At 36.3% G+C, this 22343-nt stretch overlaps 2 protein-coding genes across 3 annotated transcripts; one reads left to right on the top strand and one right to left on the bottom strand.

Annotated features, from left to right (window-relative positions):
• Positions 1-8458: 8458 nt before the first annotated feature.
• On the bottom strand, positions 8459-22007 carry LOC128867443 (ankyrin repeat domain-containing protein 13D). 2 transcript variants are annotated; one of them, XM_054108644.1, is made up of 10 exons: positions 21713-22007; positions 20801-20933; positions 20540-20710; positions 20291-20434; positions 19911-20227; positions 19740-19838; positions 19500-19688; positions 18976-19306; positions 18710-18908; positions 8459-9508 (listed from the first exon to the last, which is right to left on the bottom strand). In XM_054108644.1, the coding sequence occupies exons 1-10, from the start codon at positions 21851-21853 to the stop codon at positions 9292-9294; spliced, it is 1941 nt and encodes a 646-aa protein (XP_053964619.1). In that variant the 5' UTR covers positions 21854-22007; the 3' UTR covers positions 8459-9291. The 2 variants fall into 2 exon arrangements, with proteins under 2 accessions (XP_053964619.1, XP_053964620.1); XM_054108645.1 differs by lacking the exon at positions 20291-20434.
• Positions 12352-15052, top strand: LOC128867444 (uncharacterized). Its single transcript, XM_054108646.1, has 2 exons — positions 12352-13371; positions 13772-15052. Exon 2 carries the CDS (start codon positions 14059-14061, stop codon positions 14881-14883), a length of 825 nt encoding a protein of 274 aa, XP_053964621.1. The 5' UTR covers positions 12352-13371; positions 13772-14058; the 3' UTR covers positions 14884-15052.
• Positions 22008-22343: the final 336 nt, after the last annotated feature.

Raw genomic sequence — 22343 nt, forward strand, 5'->3', positions numbered from 1 at the left:
CAAGCTCGAGTGTGTTCTTCGAATTCTCTTTTATGACTTCAATTGTCTCAAAATGTTTTCCACCGAGCGGCGACTTGAGCTTGGGAAACAGGAAAAAGTCACATGGAGCCATATCAGGCGAATACGGGGCTTGCGGAACGATATTAACATTAACTTTGTTCAAATAATCGCGAACAAGACGTGATGTGTGAGCTGGTGCATTATCGTGATGCAAGTACAATGACTTGTTCTCCCACAATTCCTTCCTTTTAAGACGAATGTTCTCGCGCAAACGCTTTAAAACGTCTAAATAATATTCAGCGTTAACCGATTTTGCGATTTGTGCGATTTTCAAGCACAATTTCCTTTACTTTTCCGATGTACGGCCCTCTTTGAACGATTTGTACCACTGGAATAACAAAATTTCAAACAAATTCTTTGTTCAACTTGAATTTCCATCGTTAAATTCGAAGAACACACTCGAGCTTGACTTGTTTACAGTAGCACAGAAAACAAACTATGTTACATATCACGCTGAAATTGACCATGTAAGCTTATAACAGTCCTACCAAAAAACAAAAAAATTATTTTTGCCATATGTCATCCGCGGACCGTTTTATTGATAACGTCTGGTCCTAATTGAGCAGAAGGTACATTCATATGTACATAGAAATAAATCGTACAAATGCTCAAAAAAACAAACCATTTCAGCTTATCGTATGTTATCTTTAATAATAATTCAAGAACATGCAATGAAAATTTGTGTATGGTATTTATGCACTAGATACAATACACGATTGTTCGAAACAACTCAGAATTATAGAAAGCAAAATTTCTTAAAGCTTTGTCACGTTTAACGGACAAAGTCATGAATTTTAAACCTGCTTAAAAATATTGTATTAAATTCCTCTTTCTTAATTTATATTGGATGTAGTGGTTAGTGATTGATATTTATATAAATTCGAAAATATTTCGAATGAAAATTATATTAAGGATGCATCATATGCACACACTTGTTCCTCACATATAAATGATTTAGTTTTCCTGAAGACTCAGTTTTAGCGCCTGCTCAATCATTTCTTGTTCACGCTGTAACTCCAATTCATACTGCTCTTGATCCTGTTGACTAAGCCGCATGGCCATTGCCAGATCCGGGTCCATATAACGGAAACCGCCATCGTCGTCGTCGTCTTCATCGGTGAGTGGGGATGCAGTGGTTTGTGCTGGGCCGCACAATGACTCCTGCAATACCCTATTTTTTGAGAAGGAAAGAAAAGCGAACGGGACATACGAAGCAAATAGCGTTAACTAAATACATTTATAAGTTTAATTAGCAGTAATGTGAACGTATTCTGAAATATAATATAAAGTTTATTAAAGTTAGATGATGTTTTCTTTTGACTTAATCTTGTAAAAAACTGTCAAAGCTTGTAGTTAATACACTCTACTCTTAAGTCTTTTATCGGATAACAATGAAGTTTTAGTGAGTTCTTGTGAGCATGCCTGGCATGTTCATGCCGCTGTATGGCACTAAGGTCTATATAATAAAAAAACCTATTTGTAGCGCCATTTATACTCCATTCACAGTCAGAATATATGCAAACTACTTAAAAAGAAATGTTTTTCGGAAAGGATTAGTTCGATACGTGGTATTTCGTTCAATATATTTCTAAACATCGCCATATTCATACTCAGAATATACCTATACTAACCACCTAAAAGGAAATATTTTTAAGAAAGGAATTGCACACTCAGAATATATGCAAACTACTTAAAAAGAAATGTTTCTCGGAAAGGATTAGTTCGATACGTGGTATTTTGTTCAATATATTTCTAAACATTGCCATATTCATACTCAGAATATACCTATACTAACCACCTAAAAGAAAATATTTTTAAGAAAGGAATTGGTCATAGGTGACGTTAAAGTGGAGATATTTCGAAAAATCGGATTTGTGGTCCGATGTGGCTTATATACCAACAAAATGTTTAAGTATATTAATTACATAAAAATTAATCTTTTGTGGTGAGAATTGGTTCGATAGGTGAATTAGTAATATCGTATTTAAAGCGAGATTTAGTCTTTATTCAAAATATATACAGTGCACTCGCGGTAACTCGAATAGCCGCTAAGTCGAACGACGTGCTAACTCGAACACATTTTTTTCCCCTATTGACTACTTTGTAACTCGAACAATATTAAAAAGCGCTATAACTCGAACAAAAAAACAAATTTATTTGTACACACATTCTTTTCAAACATGTACATTTTGTACATACATACATATGTAATAGTATATGTATATAAATTATATGTATGTGGGAACGAGGAGTACGAGAGAGAGTGAGCAAAACTGGCAGGCAGTCGATTTCTAGCCGTGGACGTGGACGCAACGAATTGTGTGGCTGAGCTGTTTGAAAAGGCGACTAAACGGAAAATTTATCTGGGCGGTACTCTATCCAGGGCTGCATAGTAACATTAATTTTAACAATAAACTAAATTTCGTTATTGCTGAAATAATTGAAATTGTAAATGAATTATACTTAACTTTGAATTAAAAAATAAAATAAAAAACCAAAACAACAAAACCATATCGTGGGGGCTCAACCGGGATATATTCCTGTTAAAAAAAAAACAAAAAAGCCCAGTTTTTGTTAGCGCGAAAGTAACGTAAATGAGCGGTCGCAGAAGAAGACAGTTGCAAAGCAGCAACCGCGAAGCTGACTTCGAAGTAACTATGCCGAATTCTACGCGTCTGGAAGAAGGAGCAGGAGGCAGTACAAGTACCGCAAAAATTAATTTTAACGATATCGAGGGAATACTTAAAAAATTCACCGGTGACGAAACTATGAGCGTGCAGGTATGGCTGCAAGATTTTGAGAGCTATGCCGAAACTTTCCGTTGGACAGATTTACAGCGTTACGTATTTTGTAAAAGATCGCTTAGCGGTACGGCAAAACTGTACATCGAATGTGAAGCCAAACCTCGCTCATATTCTCAGTTAAAAGCTTCGCTATATGCGGAGTTTAAGCCCAGAATTAACGCAGCTGACGTACATATATTAGTAAAATGGCAACAACAAGAAAGAGTCACGACGAAAGCTGCCGTGAATATTTGTACAAAATGATTGACATAGCATCACAAGCAGAAGTGGACGTTCCTTCTATTATAAGTTATGTCATACAGGGTATAAACGATTCGGCAAACGGTAAAGCGATTTTGTACGGTTCAAATTCTATACAGGAATTCAAAGAAAAACTAATAATATATGAGAAAATAAAAAAGAGTGAGAGTCAACCAAAAGAGAAAACGCAGGTTGCTTATGCGGACAAAAACAAAACAATGCAATCAAGAATTAAATCACGCTACTGTTTTAATTGCGGTTCGAGAGAACATGAGTTTCATATGTGTCCTCAAAAAGAGAAAGATCCAAAGTGCTTCGGATGTAATGACTTCGGTCATAAGCGTAACGACTGTCCAAAAGCAACAAAGTCATCTCTGGTGAATGTCGTTTCGGTCAACAATATGTGAGTTCCAGTGAAGGTCAACAGGGTCATCATCGACAGTTTGCTGGACACTGGAAGCGACATTTGCGTGATCAAAGAGTCGGTGGTGAAAATAATTAAACCGATGTCTTTTGACAGAACTAAATCAATATCCGTGGCTGGTTTGGGCTCTAAGGTGCACACTAAAGGTGTCTGCAAACTCAACATGGAAATAAATGGCGAGATCTACACTGACGTTGAAACTCACATCATGAATGATAGGTGTATGAAATATAATCTTTTATTGGGTGCAAACATAATTCGACAGGCGGTTGTAAAAATAGGGGCCGGTAAGTTGACGATGGTGAAAAAGGTTGGTGAATCTAAAGAATGCACTCCTGATGAAATAAGATCATGTCTATTAGCTGATATTGAACTGGAAGCGGGGGATAGCGAACTTGATTTTTCTATTGCATGCGACAAATCTGCGGTAGACGAGATTCGCAAAATGGTTAAAGAATACTCACCAGAAGTACCTAAGCAATTACCTGTGCAAATGAAAATCATCCCTTTAGACGAGCTACCGGTTTTCCAAAGACCAAGGAGATTTCCACCCTACGAGCAAAATATCATTGATGAGCAAGTACGAGAATGGCTGCAGAAAGAATGGCTGCAGCTGAACGGGAAGTTCATCCGATTACGCTAGTACAGTGGTTCTCGTAAAAAAGAAGGACGGCTCGCATCGTTTATGTATAGATTTCCGCGAGCTAAATAAAAGAATCAGGGGTGACCACTATCCGCTTCCCATTATTGAAGACCAATTAGACAAGCTGCAGGGAGCATTTGTATTCAGTACGATCGATCTGGAGAATGGATTTTTTCACGTGGAGATAGAACCAGCGAGTAGAAAGTACACTGCCTTCGTTACGCAAAAGGGGCAGTACGAATTTCAGCGCGTGCCCTTTGGGTTATGTAATTCACCCAGCGTATTCCAACGTTACATAAACTACGTTTTCAGGAAATTAATAAATGAAAATATCGTTATCGTTTACATCGACGATTTAATTATACCCGCTAAAACAAGAGATGAAGGTTTGCAGCGGTTGAAGATGGTTTTAAAATGCGCCGAGGAAAATGGTATGTCGATTAAATGGTCAAAGTGTCAGTTTTTAAAGGCTGAAGTCGAGTATTTGGGCCACCTTGTGAAGGCAGGTGAGATTTCTCCTTCACCATACAAAATCAAGGCCGTTATGAATTTTCCACAGCCGCGAACTACAAAGCAGGTGCAGAGTTTTCTGGGACTTACGGGGTATTTTCGTAAATTTATCCCAGATTACGCAGTTATAGCGAGACCATTAAGTCAACTTTTAAGAAACGGGATAAAATTTAATTTTGGGGAAAATGAAACCTACGCTTTTAATGAGCTTAAAATGAAATTAGTGAATCCTCCAATTTTGAAGATTTTTGAATACGGTCAGTACACCGAACTACACACAGATGCAAGTCAGCACGGATACGGCGCAGTGTTGATGCAGAAGAGCTGCGAGGACGAGGAGTTACATCCGGTATATTTTATGAGCAGAAAAACAAGCGACGTTGAAGCGAAGTATTCAAGCTACGAATTAGAGGTGTTAGCAGTGGTTCAAGCGGTTAAAAAATTTCGCACTTATCTACTAGGACTCTTTTTCAAATTGGTAACTGATTGTAAAGCTTTTGCTCTTACCTTAAAGAAAAAGGACTTGGTTACTCGCATTGCACGTTGGGCCCTTTTACTGGAAGATTATCAATACGAGGTGGAACATCGCTCCGGTACCAGAATGAGACATGCTGACGCTCTCAGCCGAAATCCAGTAGCCCTTTGCGCGCAAACAGACAGCATATCAATTCGGTTACGTCAAGCGCAATTAAAAGACGAAAAGATATGTGCTATAATTGAAGCATTGAAACATGCACCATATAAAGACTATGTAGTCCAACATGGAATTTTGTATAAAAATGTAAATAATTCTTTCTTATATGTCGTTCCAGAGCAGTTGAAAAATACCATTGTTAGGACAGCGCATGAAGATGGCCACTTTCACCACCAAAAGACCAAAGAAAAAATTGAGCGTGAGTATTTTATACCTAACGTAGCCAAAAGAATCGATTCGTGCATCGCTTCCTGTGTGAAATGCATCTTAGCAGGGAGAAAACATGGAAAAAAAGAGTATTTTCTCAATAATAAACAACATCAATAAGGAACAACATCAACACGCACACACAAAAATAGGAGCTCGGCCAAACACCCAAAAAGGGTGTACGCGCCAATTATAAAAAATAAAAAGCTTTATTTGTATTGGATTTAGTGGTTAATCATTTTTCGGAAATATTTCGAATTAAAACTATTTGGAGGATACATCAATATGCACAGGCTTGTTCCTCACTTATAAATAATTTAGTTCTCTTGGCAAGTTAGCCCAACCGCCTGCTCAGTAATTTCCTGTTCGTATTGTAACTGCAATTCTGACTCTGCTTCCATCGTCTAAGCCCCATGTTGATTGCAAGATCTAGATTCATATAACGGAAACAACCATCGGTGGTTAGGAAACCAGATGTTTCTCCTGGATCACAGTGCTTTCTGCAATACACTGTTTTTTGAGAAGAAAAGAAAATCGAACGGGATATACAAAGCAAATAGCGTTAACTAAATACATTTATAAGTTTAATTAGCAGTATTTGAACGGATTGAAAATATAAAATAATGAAGGATCAAATAATTTTTCATTTCACGAGTGAATATTGCACGGGTATATATTGTAAATGAGGCAGTTTATTTGCTTATAGTTTATACACTCTCAAACCATAATAACTACTAAACACTCCGGTAAGCCATATAGGTTTGATGTATAGACTATATGATATGTGTGTATATGAATTTATATAAGCTTTATCCTGTTACTAGTATTGAGCTATTCATCAGCAAAACCGTTAAAAGATCCCTCAAAATGATACGTAACCGTTTTCATAAAATATCTTTATCCCATTCTAATTTTAAATACAAAACCGTTTATAATAGATTATTCTTTGTGAATGTATTTTATTACTTAGTTTGCACATTTCGCAATCCTACAGTATCTGTATATTTCACAAATGACTTTTTTTTCTTTAGTAGGTATTCAGACCCACTTCTTTATTGCCGCGAATTTTCATTTTTAATTACCAGACAAAAATAAATACACGAAAAAAGTTATGAAATACAATAATAAAGAGGTTGGTCTGAACTACCCTATTACAATTTTTTTTTTTTAATTTTTATTTACAATTGTGACTTTACTTGTAAAGTTTATGTACTTGTTTGAACTTAAAACTTATTATAGATTTCTTACGGATCACGCGCCACGATTCTGAGCACTTTTAATATACATTTTTACCTATACAACTGTACTACGGTAAACCATAGAATCTACATTTTCTTAGAAATAATAATTTATATCTAATGCAAGTAACGACTAGTGTTTGTAGTGGGTATATATCGCATACAGTGGATTCAATGGAATATAATTAGTATTCATTAAACTTTTAAACTCTAAAAATTACGAAATAGTTTCATTGGGACAAATTACTATTTTAGATTCGAAGAACTTCTCACAAAGTAATGAATCATTTGGAATTTAGGGTTGAAGTACGCTAACAGAAGACATTTAATTACATATATTCGAACACCAAACATACCTCGATTTCCATTAGGCTGTACTAACGAATTTCCGAATTAACCCGCAAAGCCTTCAATTTTAAGAGAACTTTTTCGATTAGAGAAAACATTTAACTCAGACAAACATTTATTCGGTTTTCTTAAGGGGGAAGTCTACTGTGAATTTTTCAAAAAATCGATTTTTTTTTATTAGCTTAAAAAATACTTTGAACCCTCTTAAATAAGGTACAATATGTGTTACAGCTGGCTAAATTTTTCTTCGTTGAAATTTCGACCTTTTCCCGAAGCGCTCCAAAGCGCGTACCTGCTATACTGAAACTTTAAACGCATTTTTCTCGAAACTAAGTTTTTGTATACGGTGTACACGATATCTCGAGTTCTGATAAATGAATCAGCTTAAAAATTTAATTATATATTCTCTGTAATAGTGTCTCTCGTCTGACATAGGATTTTTTTGATATCGTTATTTGTTAAATTGTTATAAACAATAGTAACATCAATTTTAGGCAAAAAAAAAGAAAAAAATTTAAAGAATTTTTTTTTCAACGCCAAAATTTTTTATCGACATAATCCTACGTCAGACGAGAGTCAATACTATGTATATGATAACAATATTTTGTTTTTTTGTTTTAGATCACCGAAACGTAAGATTTCATGTACACCGTTTAGGCACCTAAGAAAAGCGGACCTGCGCTTGCAGAAGTGCCACAGCGGCCATTTTGAATATTTTGACTTAAAATTTTTTTTTCAAAAACTTAAATATATAATAAAGATAAGAGTTTAAATAGATTTTATGTACGAGCAATATTTTGTTAGAAATAAAATCCGGAAAATAAGCCTGTTTTTTCCCTTGTCACAGTAGACTTCCCCCTTAAGTGACCTTTTGATTGTTGTACATTTTCAATAAAAACTGGTTTTGAAATGCTTGTCTATAATGTTATAAAAATATACATACATACCTTCTGCTCAAATATGAACGAGACGTTATCAATAAAACGATCCGCAGATGACATATGGCAAAAATAAATTTTTCGTTTTTTGGTAGGACTGTTATAAGCTTACATGGCCAATTTCAGCGTGATATGCCACATAGTTTGTTTTCTGTGCTACTGTAAACAAGTCAAGCTCGAGTGTGTTCTTCGAATTCTCTTTTATGACTTCAATTGTCTCAAAATGTTTTCCACCGAGCGGCGACTTGAGCTTGGGAAACAGGAAAAAGTCACATGGAGCCATATCAGGCGAATACGGGGCTTGCGGAACGATATTAACATTAACTTTGTTCAAATAATCGCGAACAAGACGTGATGTGTGAGCTGGTGCATTATCGTGATGCAAGTACAATGACTTGTTCTCCCACAATTCCTTCCTTTTAAGACGAATGTTCTCGCGCAAACGCTTTAAAACGTCTAAATAATATTCAGCGTTAACCGATTTTGCGATTTGTGCGATTTTCAAGCACAATTTCCTTTACTTTTCCGATGTACGGCCCTCTTTGAACGATTTGTACCACTGGAATAACAAAATTTCAAACAAATTCTTTGTTCAACTTGAATTTCCATCGTTAAATTCGAAGAACACACTCGAGCTTGACTTGTTTACAGTAGCACAGAAAACAAACTATGTTACATATCACGCTGAAATTGACCATGTAAGCTTATAACAGTCCTACCAAAAAACAAAAAAATTATTTTTGCCATATGTCATCCGCGGACCGTTTTATTGATAACGTCTGGTCCTAATTGAGCAGAAGGTACATTCATATGTACATAGAAATAAATCGTACAAATGCTCAAAAAAACAAACCATTTCAGCTTATCGTATGTTATCTTTAATAATAATTCAAGAACATGCAATGAAAATTTGTGTATGGTATTTATGCACTAGATACAATACACGATTGTTCGAAACAACTCAGAATTATAGAAAGCAAAATTTCTTAAAGCTTTGTCACGTTTAACGGACAAAGTCATGAATTTTAAACCTGCTTAAAAATATTGTATTAAATTCCTCTTTCTTAATTTATATTGGATGTAGTGGTTAGTGATTGATATTTATATAAATTCGAAAATATTTCGAATGAAAATTATATTAAGGATGCATCATATGCACACACTTGTTCCTCACATATAAATGATTTAGTTTTCCTGAAGACTCAGTTTTAGCGCCTGCTCAATCATTTCTTGTTCACGCTGTAACTCCAATTCATACTGCTCTTGATCCTGTTGACTAAGCCGCATGGCCATTGCCAGATCCGGGTCCATATAACGGAAACCGCCATCGTCGTCGTCGTCTTCATCGGTGAGTGGGGATGCAGTGGTTTGTGCTGGGCCGCACAATGACTCCTGCAATACCCTATTTTTTGAGAAGGAAAGAAAAGCGAACGGGACATACGAAGCAAATAGCGTTAACTAAATACATTTATAAGTTTAATTAGCAGTAATGTGAACGTATTCTGAAATATAATATAAAGTTTATTAAAGTTAGATGATGTTTTCTTTTGACTTAATCTTGTAAAAAACTGTCAAAGCTTGTAGTTAATACACTCTACTCTTAAGTCTTTTATCGGATAACAATGAAGTTTTAGTGAGTTCTTGTGAGCATGCCTGGCATGTTCATGCCGCTGTATGGCACTAAGGTCTATATAATAAAAAAACCTATTTGTAGCGCCATTTATACTCCATTCACAGTCAGAATATATGCAAACTACTTAAAAAGAAATGTTTTTCGGAAAGGATTAGTTCGATACGTGGTATTTCGTTCAATATATTTCTAAACATCGCCATATTCATACTCAGAATATACCTATACTAACCACCTAAAAGGAAATATTTTTAAGAAAGGAATTGCACACTCAGAATATATGCAAACTACTTAAAAAGAAATGTTTCTCGGAAAGGATTAGTTCGATACGTGGTATTTTGTTCAATATATTTCTAAACATTGCCATATTCATACTCAGAATATACCTATACTAACCACCTAAAAGAAAATATTTTTAAGAAAGGAATTGGTCATAGGTGACGTTAAAGTGGAGATATTTCGAAAAATCGGATTTGTGGTCCGATGTGGCTTATATACCAACAAAATGTTTAAGTATATTAATTACATAAAAATTAATCTTTTGTGGTGAGAATTGGTTCGATAGGTGAATTAGTAATATCGTATTTAAAGCGAGATTTAGTCTTTATTCAAAATATATACAGTGCACTCGCGGTAACTCGAATAGCCGCTAAGTCGAACGACGTGCTAACTCGAACACATTTTTTTCCCCTATTGACTACTTTGTAACTCGAACAATATTAAAAAGCGCTATAACTCGAACAAAAAAACAAATTTATTTGTACACACATTCTTTTCAAACATGTACATTTTGTACATACATACATATGTAATAGTATATGTATATAAATTATATGTATGTGGGAACGAGGAGTACGAGAGAGAGTGAGCAAAACTGGCAGGCAGTCGATTTCTAGCCGTGGACGTGGACGCAACGAATTGTGTGGCTGAGCTGTTTGAAAAGGCGACTAAACGGAAAATTTATCTGGGCGGTACTCTATCCAGGGCTGCATAGTAACATTAATTTTAACAATAAACTAAATTTCGTTATTGCTGAAATAATTGAAATTGTAAATGAATTATACTTAACTTTGAATTAAAAAATAAAATAAAAAACCAAAACAACAAAACCATATCGTGGGGGCTCAACCGGGATATATTCCTGTTAAAAAAAAAAACAAAAAAGCCCAGTTTTTGTTAGCGCGAAAGTAACGTAAATGAGCGGTCGCAGAAGAAGACAGTTGCAAAGCAGCAACCGCGAAGCTGACTTCGAAGTAACTATGCCGAATTCTACGCGTCTGGAAGAAGGAGCAGGAGGCAGTACAAGTACCGCAAAAATTAATTTTAACGATATCGAGGGAATACTTAAAAAATTCACCGGTGACGAAACTATGAGCGTGCAGGTATGGCTGCAAGATTTTGAGAGCTATGCCGAAACTTTCCGTTGGACAGATTTACAGCGTTACGTATTTTGTAAAAGATCGCTTAGCGGTACGGCAAAACTGTACATCGAATGTGAAGCCAAACCTCGCTCATATTCTCAGTTAAAAGCTTCGCTATATGCGGAGTTTAAGCCCAGAATTAACGCAGCTGACGTACATATATTAGTAAAATGGCAACAACAAGAAAGAGTCACGACGAAAGCTGCCGTGAATATTTGTACAAAATGATTGACATAGCATCACAAGCAGAAGTGGACGTTCCTTCTATTATAAGTTATGTCATACAGGGTATAAACGATTCGGCAAACGGTAAAGCGATTTTGTACGGTTCAAATTCTATACAGGAATTCAAAGAAAAACTAATAATATATGAGAAAATAAAAAAGAGTGAGAGTCAACCAAAAGAGAAAACGCAGGTTGCTTATGCGGACAAAAACAAAACAATGCAATCAAGAATTAAATCACGCTACTGTTTTAATTGCGGTTCGAGAGAACATGAGTTTCATATGTGTCCTCAAAAAGAGAAAGGTCCAAAGTGCTTCGGATGTAATGACTTCGGTCATAAGCGTAACGACTGTCCAAAAGCAACAAAGTCATCTCTGGTGAATGTCGTTTCGGTCAACAATATGTGAGTTCCAGTGAAGGTCAACAGGGTCATCATCGACAGTTTGCTGGACACTGGAAGCGACATTTGCGTGATCAAAGAGTCGGTGGTGAAAATAATTAAACCGATGTCTTTTGACAGAACTAAATCAATATCCGTGGCTGGTTTGGGCTCTAAGGTGCACACTAAAGGTGTCTGCAAACTCAACATGGAAATAAATGGCGAGATCTACACTGACGTTGAAACTCACATCGTGAATGATAGGTGTATGAAATATAATCTTTTATTGGGTGCAAACATAATTCGACAGGCGGTTGTAAAAATAGGGGCCGGTAAGTTGACGATGGTGAAAAAGGTTGGTGAATCTAAAGAATGCACTCCTGATGAAATAAGATCATGTCTATTAGCTGATATTGAACTGGAAGCGGGGGATAGCGAACTTGATTTTTCTATTGCATGCGACAAATCTGCGGTAGACGAGATTCGCAAAATGGTTAAAGAATACTCACCAGAAGTACCTAAGCAATTACCTGTGCAAATGAAAATCATCCCTTTAGACGAGCTACCGGTTTTCCAAAGACCAAGGAGATTTCCACCCTACGAGCAAAATATCATTGATGAGCAAGTACGAGAATGGCTGCAGAAAGAATGGCTGCAGCTGAACGGGAAGTTCATCCGATTACGCTAGTACAGTGGTTCTCGTAAAAAAGAAGGACGGCTCGCATCGTTTATGTATAGATTTCCGCGAGCTAAATAAAAGAATCAGGGGTGACCACTATCCGCTTCCCATTATTGAAGACCAATTAGACAAGCTGCAGGGAGCATTTGTATTCAGTACGATCGATCTGGAGAATGGATTTTTTCACGTGGAGATAGAACCAGCGAGTAGAAAGTACACTGCCTTCGTTACGCAAAAGGGGCAGTACGAATTTCAGCGCGTGCCCTTTGGGTTATGTAATTCACCCAGCGTATTCCAACGTTACATAAACTACGTTTTCAGGAAATTAATAAATGAAAATATCGTTATCGTTTACATCGACGATTTAATTATACCCGCTAAAACAAGAGATGAAGGTTTGCAGCGGTTGAAGATGGTTTTAAAATGCGCCGAGGAAAATGGTATGTCGATTAAATGGTCAAAGTGTCAGTTTTTAAAGGCTGAAGTCGAGTATTTGGGCCACCTTGTGAAGGCAGGTGAGATTTCTCCTTCACCATACAAAATCAAGGCCGTTATGAATTTTCCACAGCCGCGAACTACAAAGCAGGTGCAGAGTTTTCTGGGACTTACGGGGTATTTTCGTAAATTTATCCCAGATTACGCAGTTATAGCGAGACCATTAAGTCAACTTTTAAGAAACGGGATAAAATTTAATTTTGGGGAAAATGAAACCTACGCTTTTAATGAGCTTAAAATGAAATTAGTGAATCCTCCAATTTTGAAGATTTTTGAATACGGTCAGTACACCGAACTACACACAGATGCAAGTCAGCACGGATACGGCGCAGTGTTGATGCAGAAGAGCTGCGAGGACGAGGAGTTACATCCGGTATATTTTATGAGCAGAAAAACAAGCGACGTTGAAGCGAAGTATTCAAGCTACGAATTAGAGGTGTTAGCAGTGGTTCAAGCGGTTAAAAAATTTCGCACTTATCTACTAGGACTCTTTTTCAAATTGGTAACTGATTGTAAAGCTTTTGCTCTTACCTTAAAGAAAAAGGACTTGGTTACTCGCATTGCACGTTGGGCCCTTTTACTGGAAGATTATCAATACGAGGTGGAACATCGCTCCGGTACCAGAATGAGACATGCTGACGCTCTCAGCCGAAATCCAGTAGCCCTTTGCGCGCAAACAGACAGCATATCAATTCGGTTACGTCAAGCGCAATTAAAAGACGAAAAGATATGTGCTATAATTGAAGCATTGAAACATGCACCATATAAAGACTATGTAGTCCAACATGGAATTTTGTATAAAAATGTAAATAATTCTTTCTTATATGTCGTTCCAGAGCAGTTGAAAAATACCATTGTTAGGACAGCGCATGAAGATGGCCACTTTCACCACCAAAAGACCAAAGAAAAAATTGAGCGTGAGTATTTTATACCTAACGTAGCCAAAAGAATCGATTCGTGCATCGCTTCCTGTGTGAAATGCATCTTAGCAGGGAGAAAACATGGAAAAAAAGAGTATTTTCTCAATCCCATACCGAAAGGGGAACAACCACTAGAAACTTTCCACGTTGACCATTTAGGTCCTTTATCTACAACAGCGAAGGGGTATCGATATATTTTCGCAATGATAGATAGTTTTACAAAATTTTGTTGGCTTTTTCTAACCAAAACACTCAACGTCGAGGAAGTTGTCAAAAAGTTTGGAATAGTGGCAGATACGTTTGGTTACCCCAACCGAGTAATCGCAGATCGTGGCGGCGCTTTTATTTCAAATGTATTTAGATGTTACTGCGAGGATCACGGTGTAAAGCTTGTGCACATTACTGCAGGAGTTCCCAGAGGTAACGGTCAGGTGGAGAGGTTGAACTCAACGATCATATCTGTACTAACGAAGCTCTGCGTAGACAAATTAGATAAATGGTTTCAACAAGTGCCTGTTCTACAAAGGGTATTAAATAACACGTTTCCCCGAGCTATTCAATCAACGCCGTTCGAACTGTTGGTGGGAGTTAAGATGAGAACTAAAAACGAAGAGAAAATTATGCAATTGGTAGAGGAGGATTGGATTGATGGGTTCAACAAAGGTAGAGAAGAAGCACGTGAGAACGCAAAGAAGGCCATATGTAAAATTCAAGAAGAAAACCGAAAGCAATTCAATCGAAAACGTAAGGCGGCAACGGTTTACAAAATAAATGATCTTGTGGCGATCGAACGCACGCAGTTCGGAGTCGGCCTTAAAATCAAACCGAAGTTTTTGGGTCCGTACAGAGTAGTAGCATCGAAGGGGTTTGATCGTTATAAAGTTGAAAAGATGGGAGATGGAGAGGGACCCGTTTCAACAACAACAAGTGCGGATAAGATGAAAGCATGGGTGCAAGAAGGCGAACTATCTGATTTTAGTGAGAATGGGGAAACAGAAGACGGTAGCTCATCTGAGGCAGATGAGTAGTACAGAATGGCCGAGTGTGGGAACGAGGAGTACGAGAGAGAGTGAGCAAAACTGGCAGGCAGTCGATTTCTAGCCGTGGACGTGGACGCAACGAATTGTGTGGCTGAGCTGTTTGAAAAGGCGACTAAACGGAAAATTTATCTGGGCTGTACTCTATCCAGGGCTGCATAGTAACATTAATTTTAACAATAAACTAAATTTCGTTATTGCTGAAATAATTGAAATTGTAAATGAATTATACTTAACTTTGAATTAAAAAATAAAATAAAAAACCAAAACAACAAAACCATATGTATACTAGTGTATTGTCCATATGAATATTTCGGCGTTAATATCCCGTTAGTTTTCTGGGAACAACATCTTGCATTGACCAAATTGCTTTAAATTTGTCATTTGTAGTGTATCAGTGCATGTGAGTAATGGATCGTAAAAGGTTGAAGTGTTTAACATTAAAAGAGAGGGCTGAAGTCCTTAACAAAATTAAACGTGGACGTAGTGTTACTTCTCTAGCGAAGGAATATGGGGTAGCCAAGTCCACCATAAGTCTTATAGAAAAGAAAGATAAGGCAATTTTAAAAGCAGTAAACAACACGTTTTTGGGTCCTGGGAAGAGAACTTTAAAAGCTTCTGAGTTTCCTAAAATGGAAGCCGCTTTATACAAATGGTTTCTGTCCCAAAGAAAAAAGAATTACCCAATAAGTGGACTCATCTTGAAAGAAAAAGCGAAAGCTTTTCATACCCAGTTGTGTGGGGAAAATTCTACATTTTTTGCCAGTGACGGGTGGCTTCAAAACTTTAAGAAACGTTATGGAGTACGTTTGTTAAAAATTTCTGGAGAAAAACTGTCATCACAGCCAGAGCTGGTAGACCCTTTCAAAATGGCTTTACAAGAAAAAATAAAGGAAATGGAGATATGTGCCGACCAAATATATAACGCCGACGAGTCCGGATTGTACTGGAAACTTCTTCCTGAGAAAACTTATGTTTCGTTGTCGGAAAAACAAGCACCGGGAAGAAAGTCTGAAAAGCAGCGTTTTACATTTATGGCATGCACTAACGCTACCGGCAACCATAAGCTTAAACTTCTCGTTATTGGCAAAGCAAGAAATCCTCTTGTTTTCAAAAATTTTAACTGTCCGGTGGAGTACAAAAATTCTAAATCGGCGATTTTCAAAGACTGGTTTCATAATTCGTTCGTGCCGCAGGTAAAATCCAGATTCATTAAAATAATTTTTTTAACCAAGTTAAATGACTTTAATATTTAGGTAAGAAAATATTTGAAAGATGGGGGACTACCTGAGAAGGCTCTTCTTCTAATTGATAATGCCCCATCACATCCCAACGAAATCGAATTAAAGTCCGAGGATGGTTTAATTTTAACTATGTTTATGCCGCCGAATGTGACACCATTGATCCAGCCAATGGACCAACATGTAATTCGTATAACGAAACTATACTACAGAAATTTTCTACTGGCTTCCATTTTCAACAATAATTGCGATATACCCGAATCTATGAAAAAAATTAATTTAAGAGACTCAGTAACTTTCTTAGATGCAGCTTGGAGTCGGTTAGAAAAGGAAACTGTATCCAAATGTTGGAAAAACATTTTGAGTTTTGCCAACTTAGGCGACTCTGATGAAGATAATATTCTATTGAGCATTTTAAAAAAAACAATTGTTGGAAGAAAACCAGATAGTAACAGACTCTCTTCTTAATAAGCTTAAAAATTTAGCCCCACAGGTATTCTGACTGGAATATATGTTTTAAAACTTTGACTTCTTTATGAAAAACATAATTTACAGGTCGAATTTACGCTTCATGATGTTCACAAATGGAATGATGGTGTCGAATTTACCGACACAGAAGTAATAATTGAAACTAGTGATTCTGAGTCTGAGTTTAACAACACAACTGAGACATGTGAGCGGATATCATCTGAGGAGGCAGTTAGCTCTATCAATAAGGTAATTCAGTGGGCCACAACTGAACAAGTAAGCCCCGCAAAGGTTAACACTCTTTAATTGCTGCGTGAAAAAGCCATATTATATTCAACATTGCTGCAGGCAAGAAAAGACAAACACACATTACAACTTTCTTTTCGGCCTAACTTTTCTGTTAAAGCTGACTTTTTTGTGTAACTGACACAAAGACTGACAAATATTTGATGAAAAATATTGAAACGAATTAATTATTTTAAACATATTCATGTTCATATCCATATGTAAATAAATAAATAAATTTAATTGAAAAAAATCGATATCGATGACTGTTTTTTTAACATAGCACACTCAATTGATAAGTCGAACAAATTCGATAAATCGAACAGCGCCTGTTTTAATTAGTTCGAGTTAGCGCGAGTGCACTGTACTAATTACTAACAAATGATTTTTTTGTAATTTACAATAGTTGGCGGTGGGGTCGAGGTGTCCCGAAAACCCATATTTTGTCCGATTTAAATCATAATGAGTGTATAAATGCATTTTGCTTATTTAAATAAGATCCACACATTAATATTGACTAAAAACTTATATAATTGCAGCGGTTGTGGAATTATATATATATATATATAATTGGCGCGTACACCATTTTTGGGTGTTTGGCCGAGTTCCTACTCCTATTTGTGATGTGCGTCTTGATGTTGTTCCACAAATGGAGGGACCTACAGTTTCAAGCCGACTCCAAACGGCAGATATTTTTATGAGGAGCTTTTTCATGGCAGAAATACACTCGGAGGTTTGCCATTGCCTGCCGAGGGGCGACCGCTATTAGAAAAATGTTTTTCTTAATTTTGGTGTTTCACCGAGATTCGAACCAAATTCCGAATGGTAATCACGCACCAACCCATTCGGCTACGGCGGCCGAATTGTGGAATTACGGATTACAAAAACAAACATCGAATTAATATCATTAATTTCAATACATACACATTTTTCGCATTCTCATAGGTTTAATTTATAGGTTGTGGTATAAACTAAGTTTTAAATGTATATTATTAAAATTTATTCAAGTGCAATTCTAAAGCTTGGTAGTGTCAGTACTTGTGTAAAATATTATGTATGTATGTAGAGCGTTAAATAACTAGAACAAAGGAATTTATTGATACATTTTGACTATTTATGTGTTTCTGATTTAGTTTTAATATTTGTTTTTTTTTTGAAAATATAATTTATTCTTTTACAATAAAAATAAATGTTGGGAAACAACTTATAGATAACGGAAAAATGTTTCTCATCGAATAACTGTTAGGAGACAATTTTTCAATGAGTAAATTCGCAATAACTGTTATTTTTGGTCCCCAATTTTTAAAATTTAATAAGGAACAACTAAACTGACAAAACTTGTCGATAAGTCCTAGTGATATAGTTATTAATCGCAGTGTATACGTCGAAATATATTGACAATAACTTCACAAAACGGCCAGATAAACTTGTTCTTTAGCAAACTATTTAAACATTTTTTTCATATAATTCATATCAGTTTTAAATTGATTTGCTGGTGTGGGAGTGGAACGACCACGTTGAGATGTTAACGATGATGTTGGGGATGGTGATAGGGAATCGCGCGTTTTTTCGCTATTTAATGACGCGTTAATTCGAACTTGGAATTTATTAGTATTTGATTTAATGAATGCGGAATTACTAGTTGCGGAACGATTTGGGGAGGTACGATTACTATAATGTGATCTAGTGGGAACGTAAAGTCTATACATTGGTAATATTAAGCAAAGCAAGTGGGGAAATTTAGCAAATCATTTTGAACATGGAGATATAAGTACAGTGTATTAAATATATAAATCGTAATGTAAATCATACGCAAAAGATACCTCTGCAACTGTTCGTCTTCATATGGAATTCCGTCTGCCCCCTGACCACGTAAAGCCTCCCATATATCTACTTTGTCGGTATCCTCAGCAACTAAAGGGACAGAAGCAGCACCAGCCGTCGTTTCTACTAAACTTTGTTCAATTGCATATTGCAGCATATCGTCTTCATCCAAAGGTAATTGACGACGCGAGTCTGCGTCTGAAAAGTAGTGAAGTTAAAATCCTTGTTGAACACACAAATTACCAAATATATTTCATTTGAATACCTCTATTGGCGTAATGATTTGGTATATCGAAACAACGGTCATCTACAATGCAAGTTATGCGATCATCTTCATTAATTGTGGTTACATGTTCTATTGGGTTTGTCATTCCAAATACATTTCCGAATGTAATGCATGCATTTAAGACATGGAAGAGTGGGATTTCAACTTTCACTGGAAACCCGGATGGCAGTTGCATAGTGATAAAGTCTTTCAATTTGGACACATGTGGACTAGCCATGGTTGACATTAAATCTAGTATAGGAAGAACTTGTTCTTGCAGCCGCATAGGATACTCCTCGGAGAGCCATAAATTAGCCTTAAATCTCTGAATCTATAAGAGTATGTTATTACAGGAAGCATCGATTGATAAAACAATATTATTAAGGAAGACGCATTTCTAAACTTTTCAATGTTGAGTTACTAAAATATATTTTTTCTTATATCCGAAGGGAAATTTCAATTCGCCTTCTATTTTTTCTGTTAAATTTAGAAAACTTTTGGAAAGAAAAAAGTGTGATTGATACCTTTGTTGTGACTTTCTTTGGTCGTCCAATGTCACGCCCATTTAAATCGACATCGGGGGAAAAATACTCTTCTGGTGTAATAACATGCTTAGGTGAAATAGTGCCTGAACTGCAACTGGCATTCTCTTCGCCCGTGCTATTTTCAAAGCTTTGATCAAGTAATGGGGTCACAGGGGATGGAGAAGGCGTCTGAAATATTAATGATATACAAATACATAGAGCATTTTTAAAAGATCTTACCCGATCTTTGGTATTTAGTCCCTCATTAGGACGAGTACTGGAAAATTCATCATCAGCTATTCCTAAAAAACTATGCAGTGGAGTACGCCCGCATTTACTCTATTCAAATAAATTAAATTAAATGCTTCAGAAACAACCATTAAAAAGTGTTTGCGTGAAAGTTTGGAGTACCTTAATTTGATCGTCATTTAAATGGTCCATGCGGGTGCGCGTTATAAACTCAACATTACTGGCACCATAAACTTTACAATTGTATCCATTGACCAACTCAGACTTTTCGCTACGCCAACCCCATATTCCCGATTTGTTTCGCTCAAAACTAATCTTTTCCATTTCAATGTTATTGGTAATAACAGGTGCATTAAGACGAGCACGGACAGCTCCCATTGGGGGCGGTATTGCCACAATATCTCCTATTTCGTTATTCATTTGCTCCTCCATTACTTCATGAGTATCGTGGTCGATCTCAATCATGGTAGCAGAGTCCTCTGCATGTATAAGGAATTAAAAATAAATTAATACGTTTAACTAGACCCAGATTTCGCACATACTCGCGCCTTTAAAGATGTATGAACGATTCCCTCTTTGCCAGGTATTGTTATCAAAACCTAGTAGAGTGGTATCGATTCGGACGTTCGCACCACGTTTATAAACTTTATAGGTGTCGCTGGGACAAAGGCGAGACATTAGGGGAACTGAAATATTTTGTGGAAATAATTTAATAAATTTCAGAACGTTGACGCGATATTTCCCAGAGTAACACCTGCTATCCTATATTATTGCACAAAAATACTGCTTACCCCAAGAAGTGAATTCCCATTTCATTTCAATGTAAAAGTCAGGCGCATCCAAAAGATGTTGTAATAATTTGGGAACATGCGTTACACGTTGCATATGACGTTGCAAGTCTCGTACTTCAATGATGGCAGTCAGTATATCCTCATCGCCGGAGCAAACAGCTTCCTGTACAACTGAAAATTATTTTCATATATATGTATAATATTGTATACATATATAAATACGATTATATTAAAAATGCACCGATATATAAATTTCCTTACTTGACCATCCCTCGTGTTCATAAGTGGCATTACATTTCGCCGCTAAAAGGCACTTTGCACATTGCAAGTGTGATAATTTTACTGCTAACATCAGTGGGGTTCGTCCCCGAGTATCGATTTTCTCCTTGTCAACCTATCGTTAGAAGAAAAATTTTAACCGAGGGTTTTTAATTGAAAAGGCATGGCAGAAGATTAGTTCATATTATTTCTTCTGAGGCTTTATAATTACACATGAGCATCTGTATAATGGAAAGACGTGAAAATGTAGGCGCAACTTGTGAATGGTTATCAATGAACACAAGTCATACTCCAACTATTGAACATTTGGTCATACCATTAAGATGTTGTCTTTTGCAGTTGCATGTGAATTGTAAAGGCTATCCTGTCAAAAAGATTTCCTATTTTAACCAAAATTCATATACACATATGCAAGAATACAGGTAAAGAATGAATATTGAATATAACTTCCCTAAAAAGCTCTATTATATGAGGCTTATCAAAATTTCCTTACACACAACTAAAGCGACAAAAACTTGACAACAATTTGATTATTGCGTGAGTCATCTACCTATGTACGTCCACTGCTTTGAAACCAATTAATATTTATAACTTTGACGCGCTTATATGCAATTCCCCGCTATTACATTAAAATCAAGCATTCGGGATGGAATTTACAGATTTCGCCTAATTAAATTAGCATATTCTTGCAATGTCGCACTAGGCTTTGATGAAACATTTTACTCCTAACTGGTTAATTAGATAAGCTGCGGCACAAATCCAAATTATGCTGGAAACAGTTTTGTCTTACGGACTGTTGATGCTTTGCAAATATCAACCAGTGCTTTGTTTATATTGCCAATGCACACATCATTACTTTTTATTTCGAATCATCATTATCATTTACTTCCTCACCGTTTCCGTTTTTAACGCCCGCTCTAACTCGTCAACGCTGTTGCTCCATACCAGCCAGTGGAGTGGAAATTCGTGTTTGATTTGTTCCAATGTTTTCATGGCTTTCAACGACAGTCGACCACTTTCTGCTCCTGTATGCATCCAATGTACTTTTGTGTAGAATTCAACATAAAGTCATGAATCCAACCGTAAAGTTTCTCACTGTCGTATTTTTGCCAATTTATAGTTCATTTTTCGTTGCGCTGGCTACCTGTCACAGAAAATTTGCAAATTACCAGATAGAGACAACAATGGAAGCAGAATTGCAAAGCACCATTCACAATTAATATTTCAAGTTATACTGTGATTAGAGCAAGTATGTTAACGATATCGTACAAACTGCCATAAGTTTTATTATACTGCCGTAAAACTTTCGTTGAAAGCTTTCAAATGCGTGCTCATAATGAAAAGAAAAACTATATTATACCGAGAATGTTAATGCAATGAGAAGGAGCAAATGTTAAATGAGCTTTTTTCGAGTTCTAATTTGTAGATTCATAATAAGGTAATTTCAAATTCAACTTTTCTCACGAGTGGGGAATTGCAGATATTTACCACGCGAGTGGAGGGTTTCTATATTTACTTACCACGC

Source organism: Anastrepha ludens, chromosome 6, assembly GCF_028408465.1.
Source record: "Anastrepha ludens isolate Willacy chromosome 6, idAnaLude1.1, whole genome shotgun sequence".
NCBI lineage: Eukaryota > Metazoa > Arthropoda > Insecta > Diptera > Tephritidae > Anastrepha > Anastrepha ludens.

Excerpts from the sequence above, each read along its gene's own strand:
- LOC128867444 (XM_054108646.1), top strand. The coding sequence starts at position 14,059 with ATGATAGATAGTTTTACAAAATTTTGTTGGCTTTTTCTAACCAAAACA.
- LOC128867443 (XM_054108644.1), bottom strand. The coding sequence starts at position 21,853 with ATGCATACAGGAGCAGAAAGTGGTCGACTGTCGTTGAAAGCCATGAAA. Across the intron at positions 20,711-20,800 it reads TGAACACGAGGGATGGTCAA|TTGTACAGGAAGCTGTTTGC; the intron begins GTAAGGAAATTT and ends AATAATTTTCAG. Across the intron at positions 19,307-19,499 it reads CAAAGAAAGTCACAACAAAG|ATTCAGAGATTTAAGGCTAA; the intron begins GTATCAATCACA and ends ATACTCTTATAG.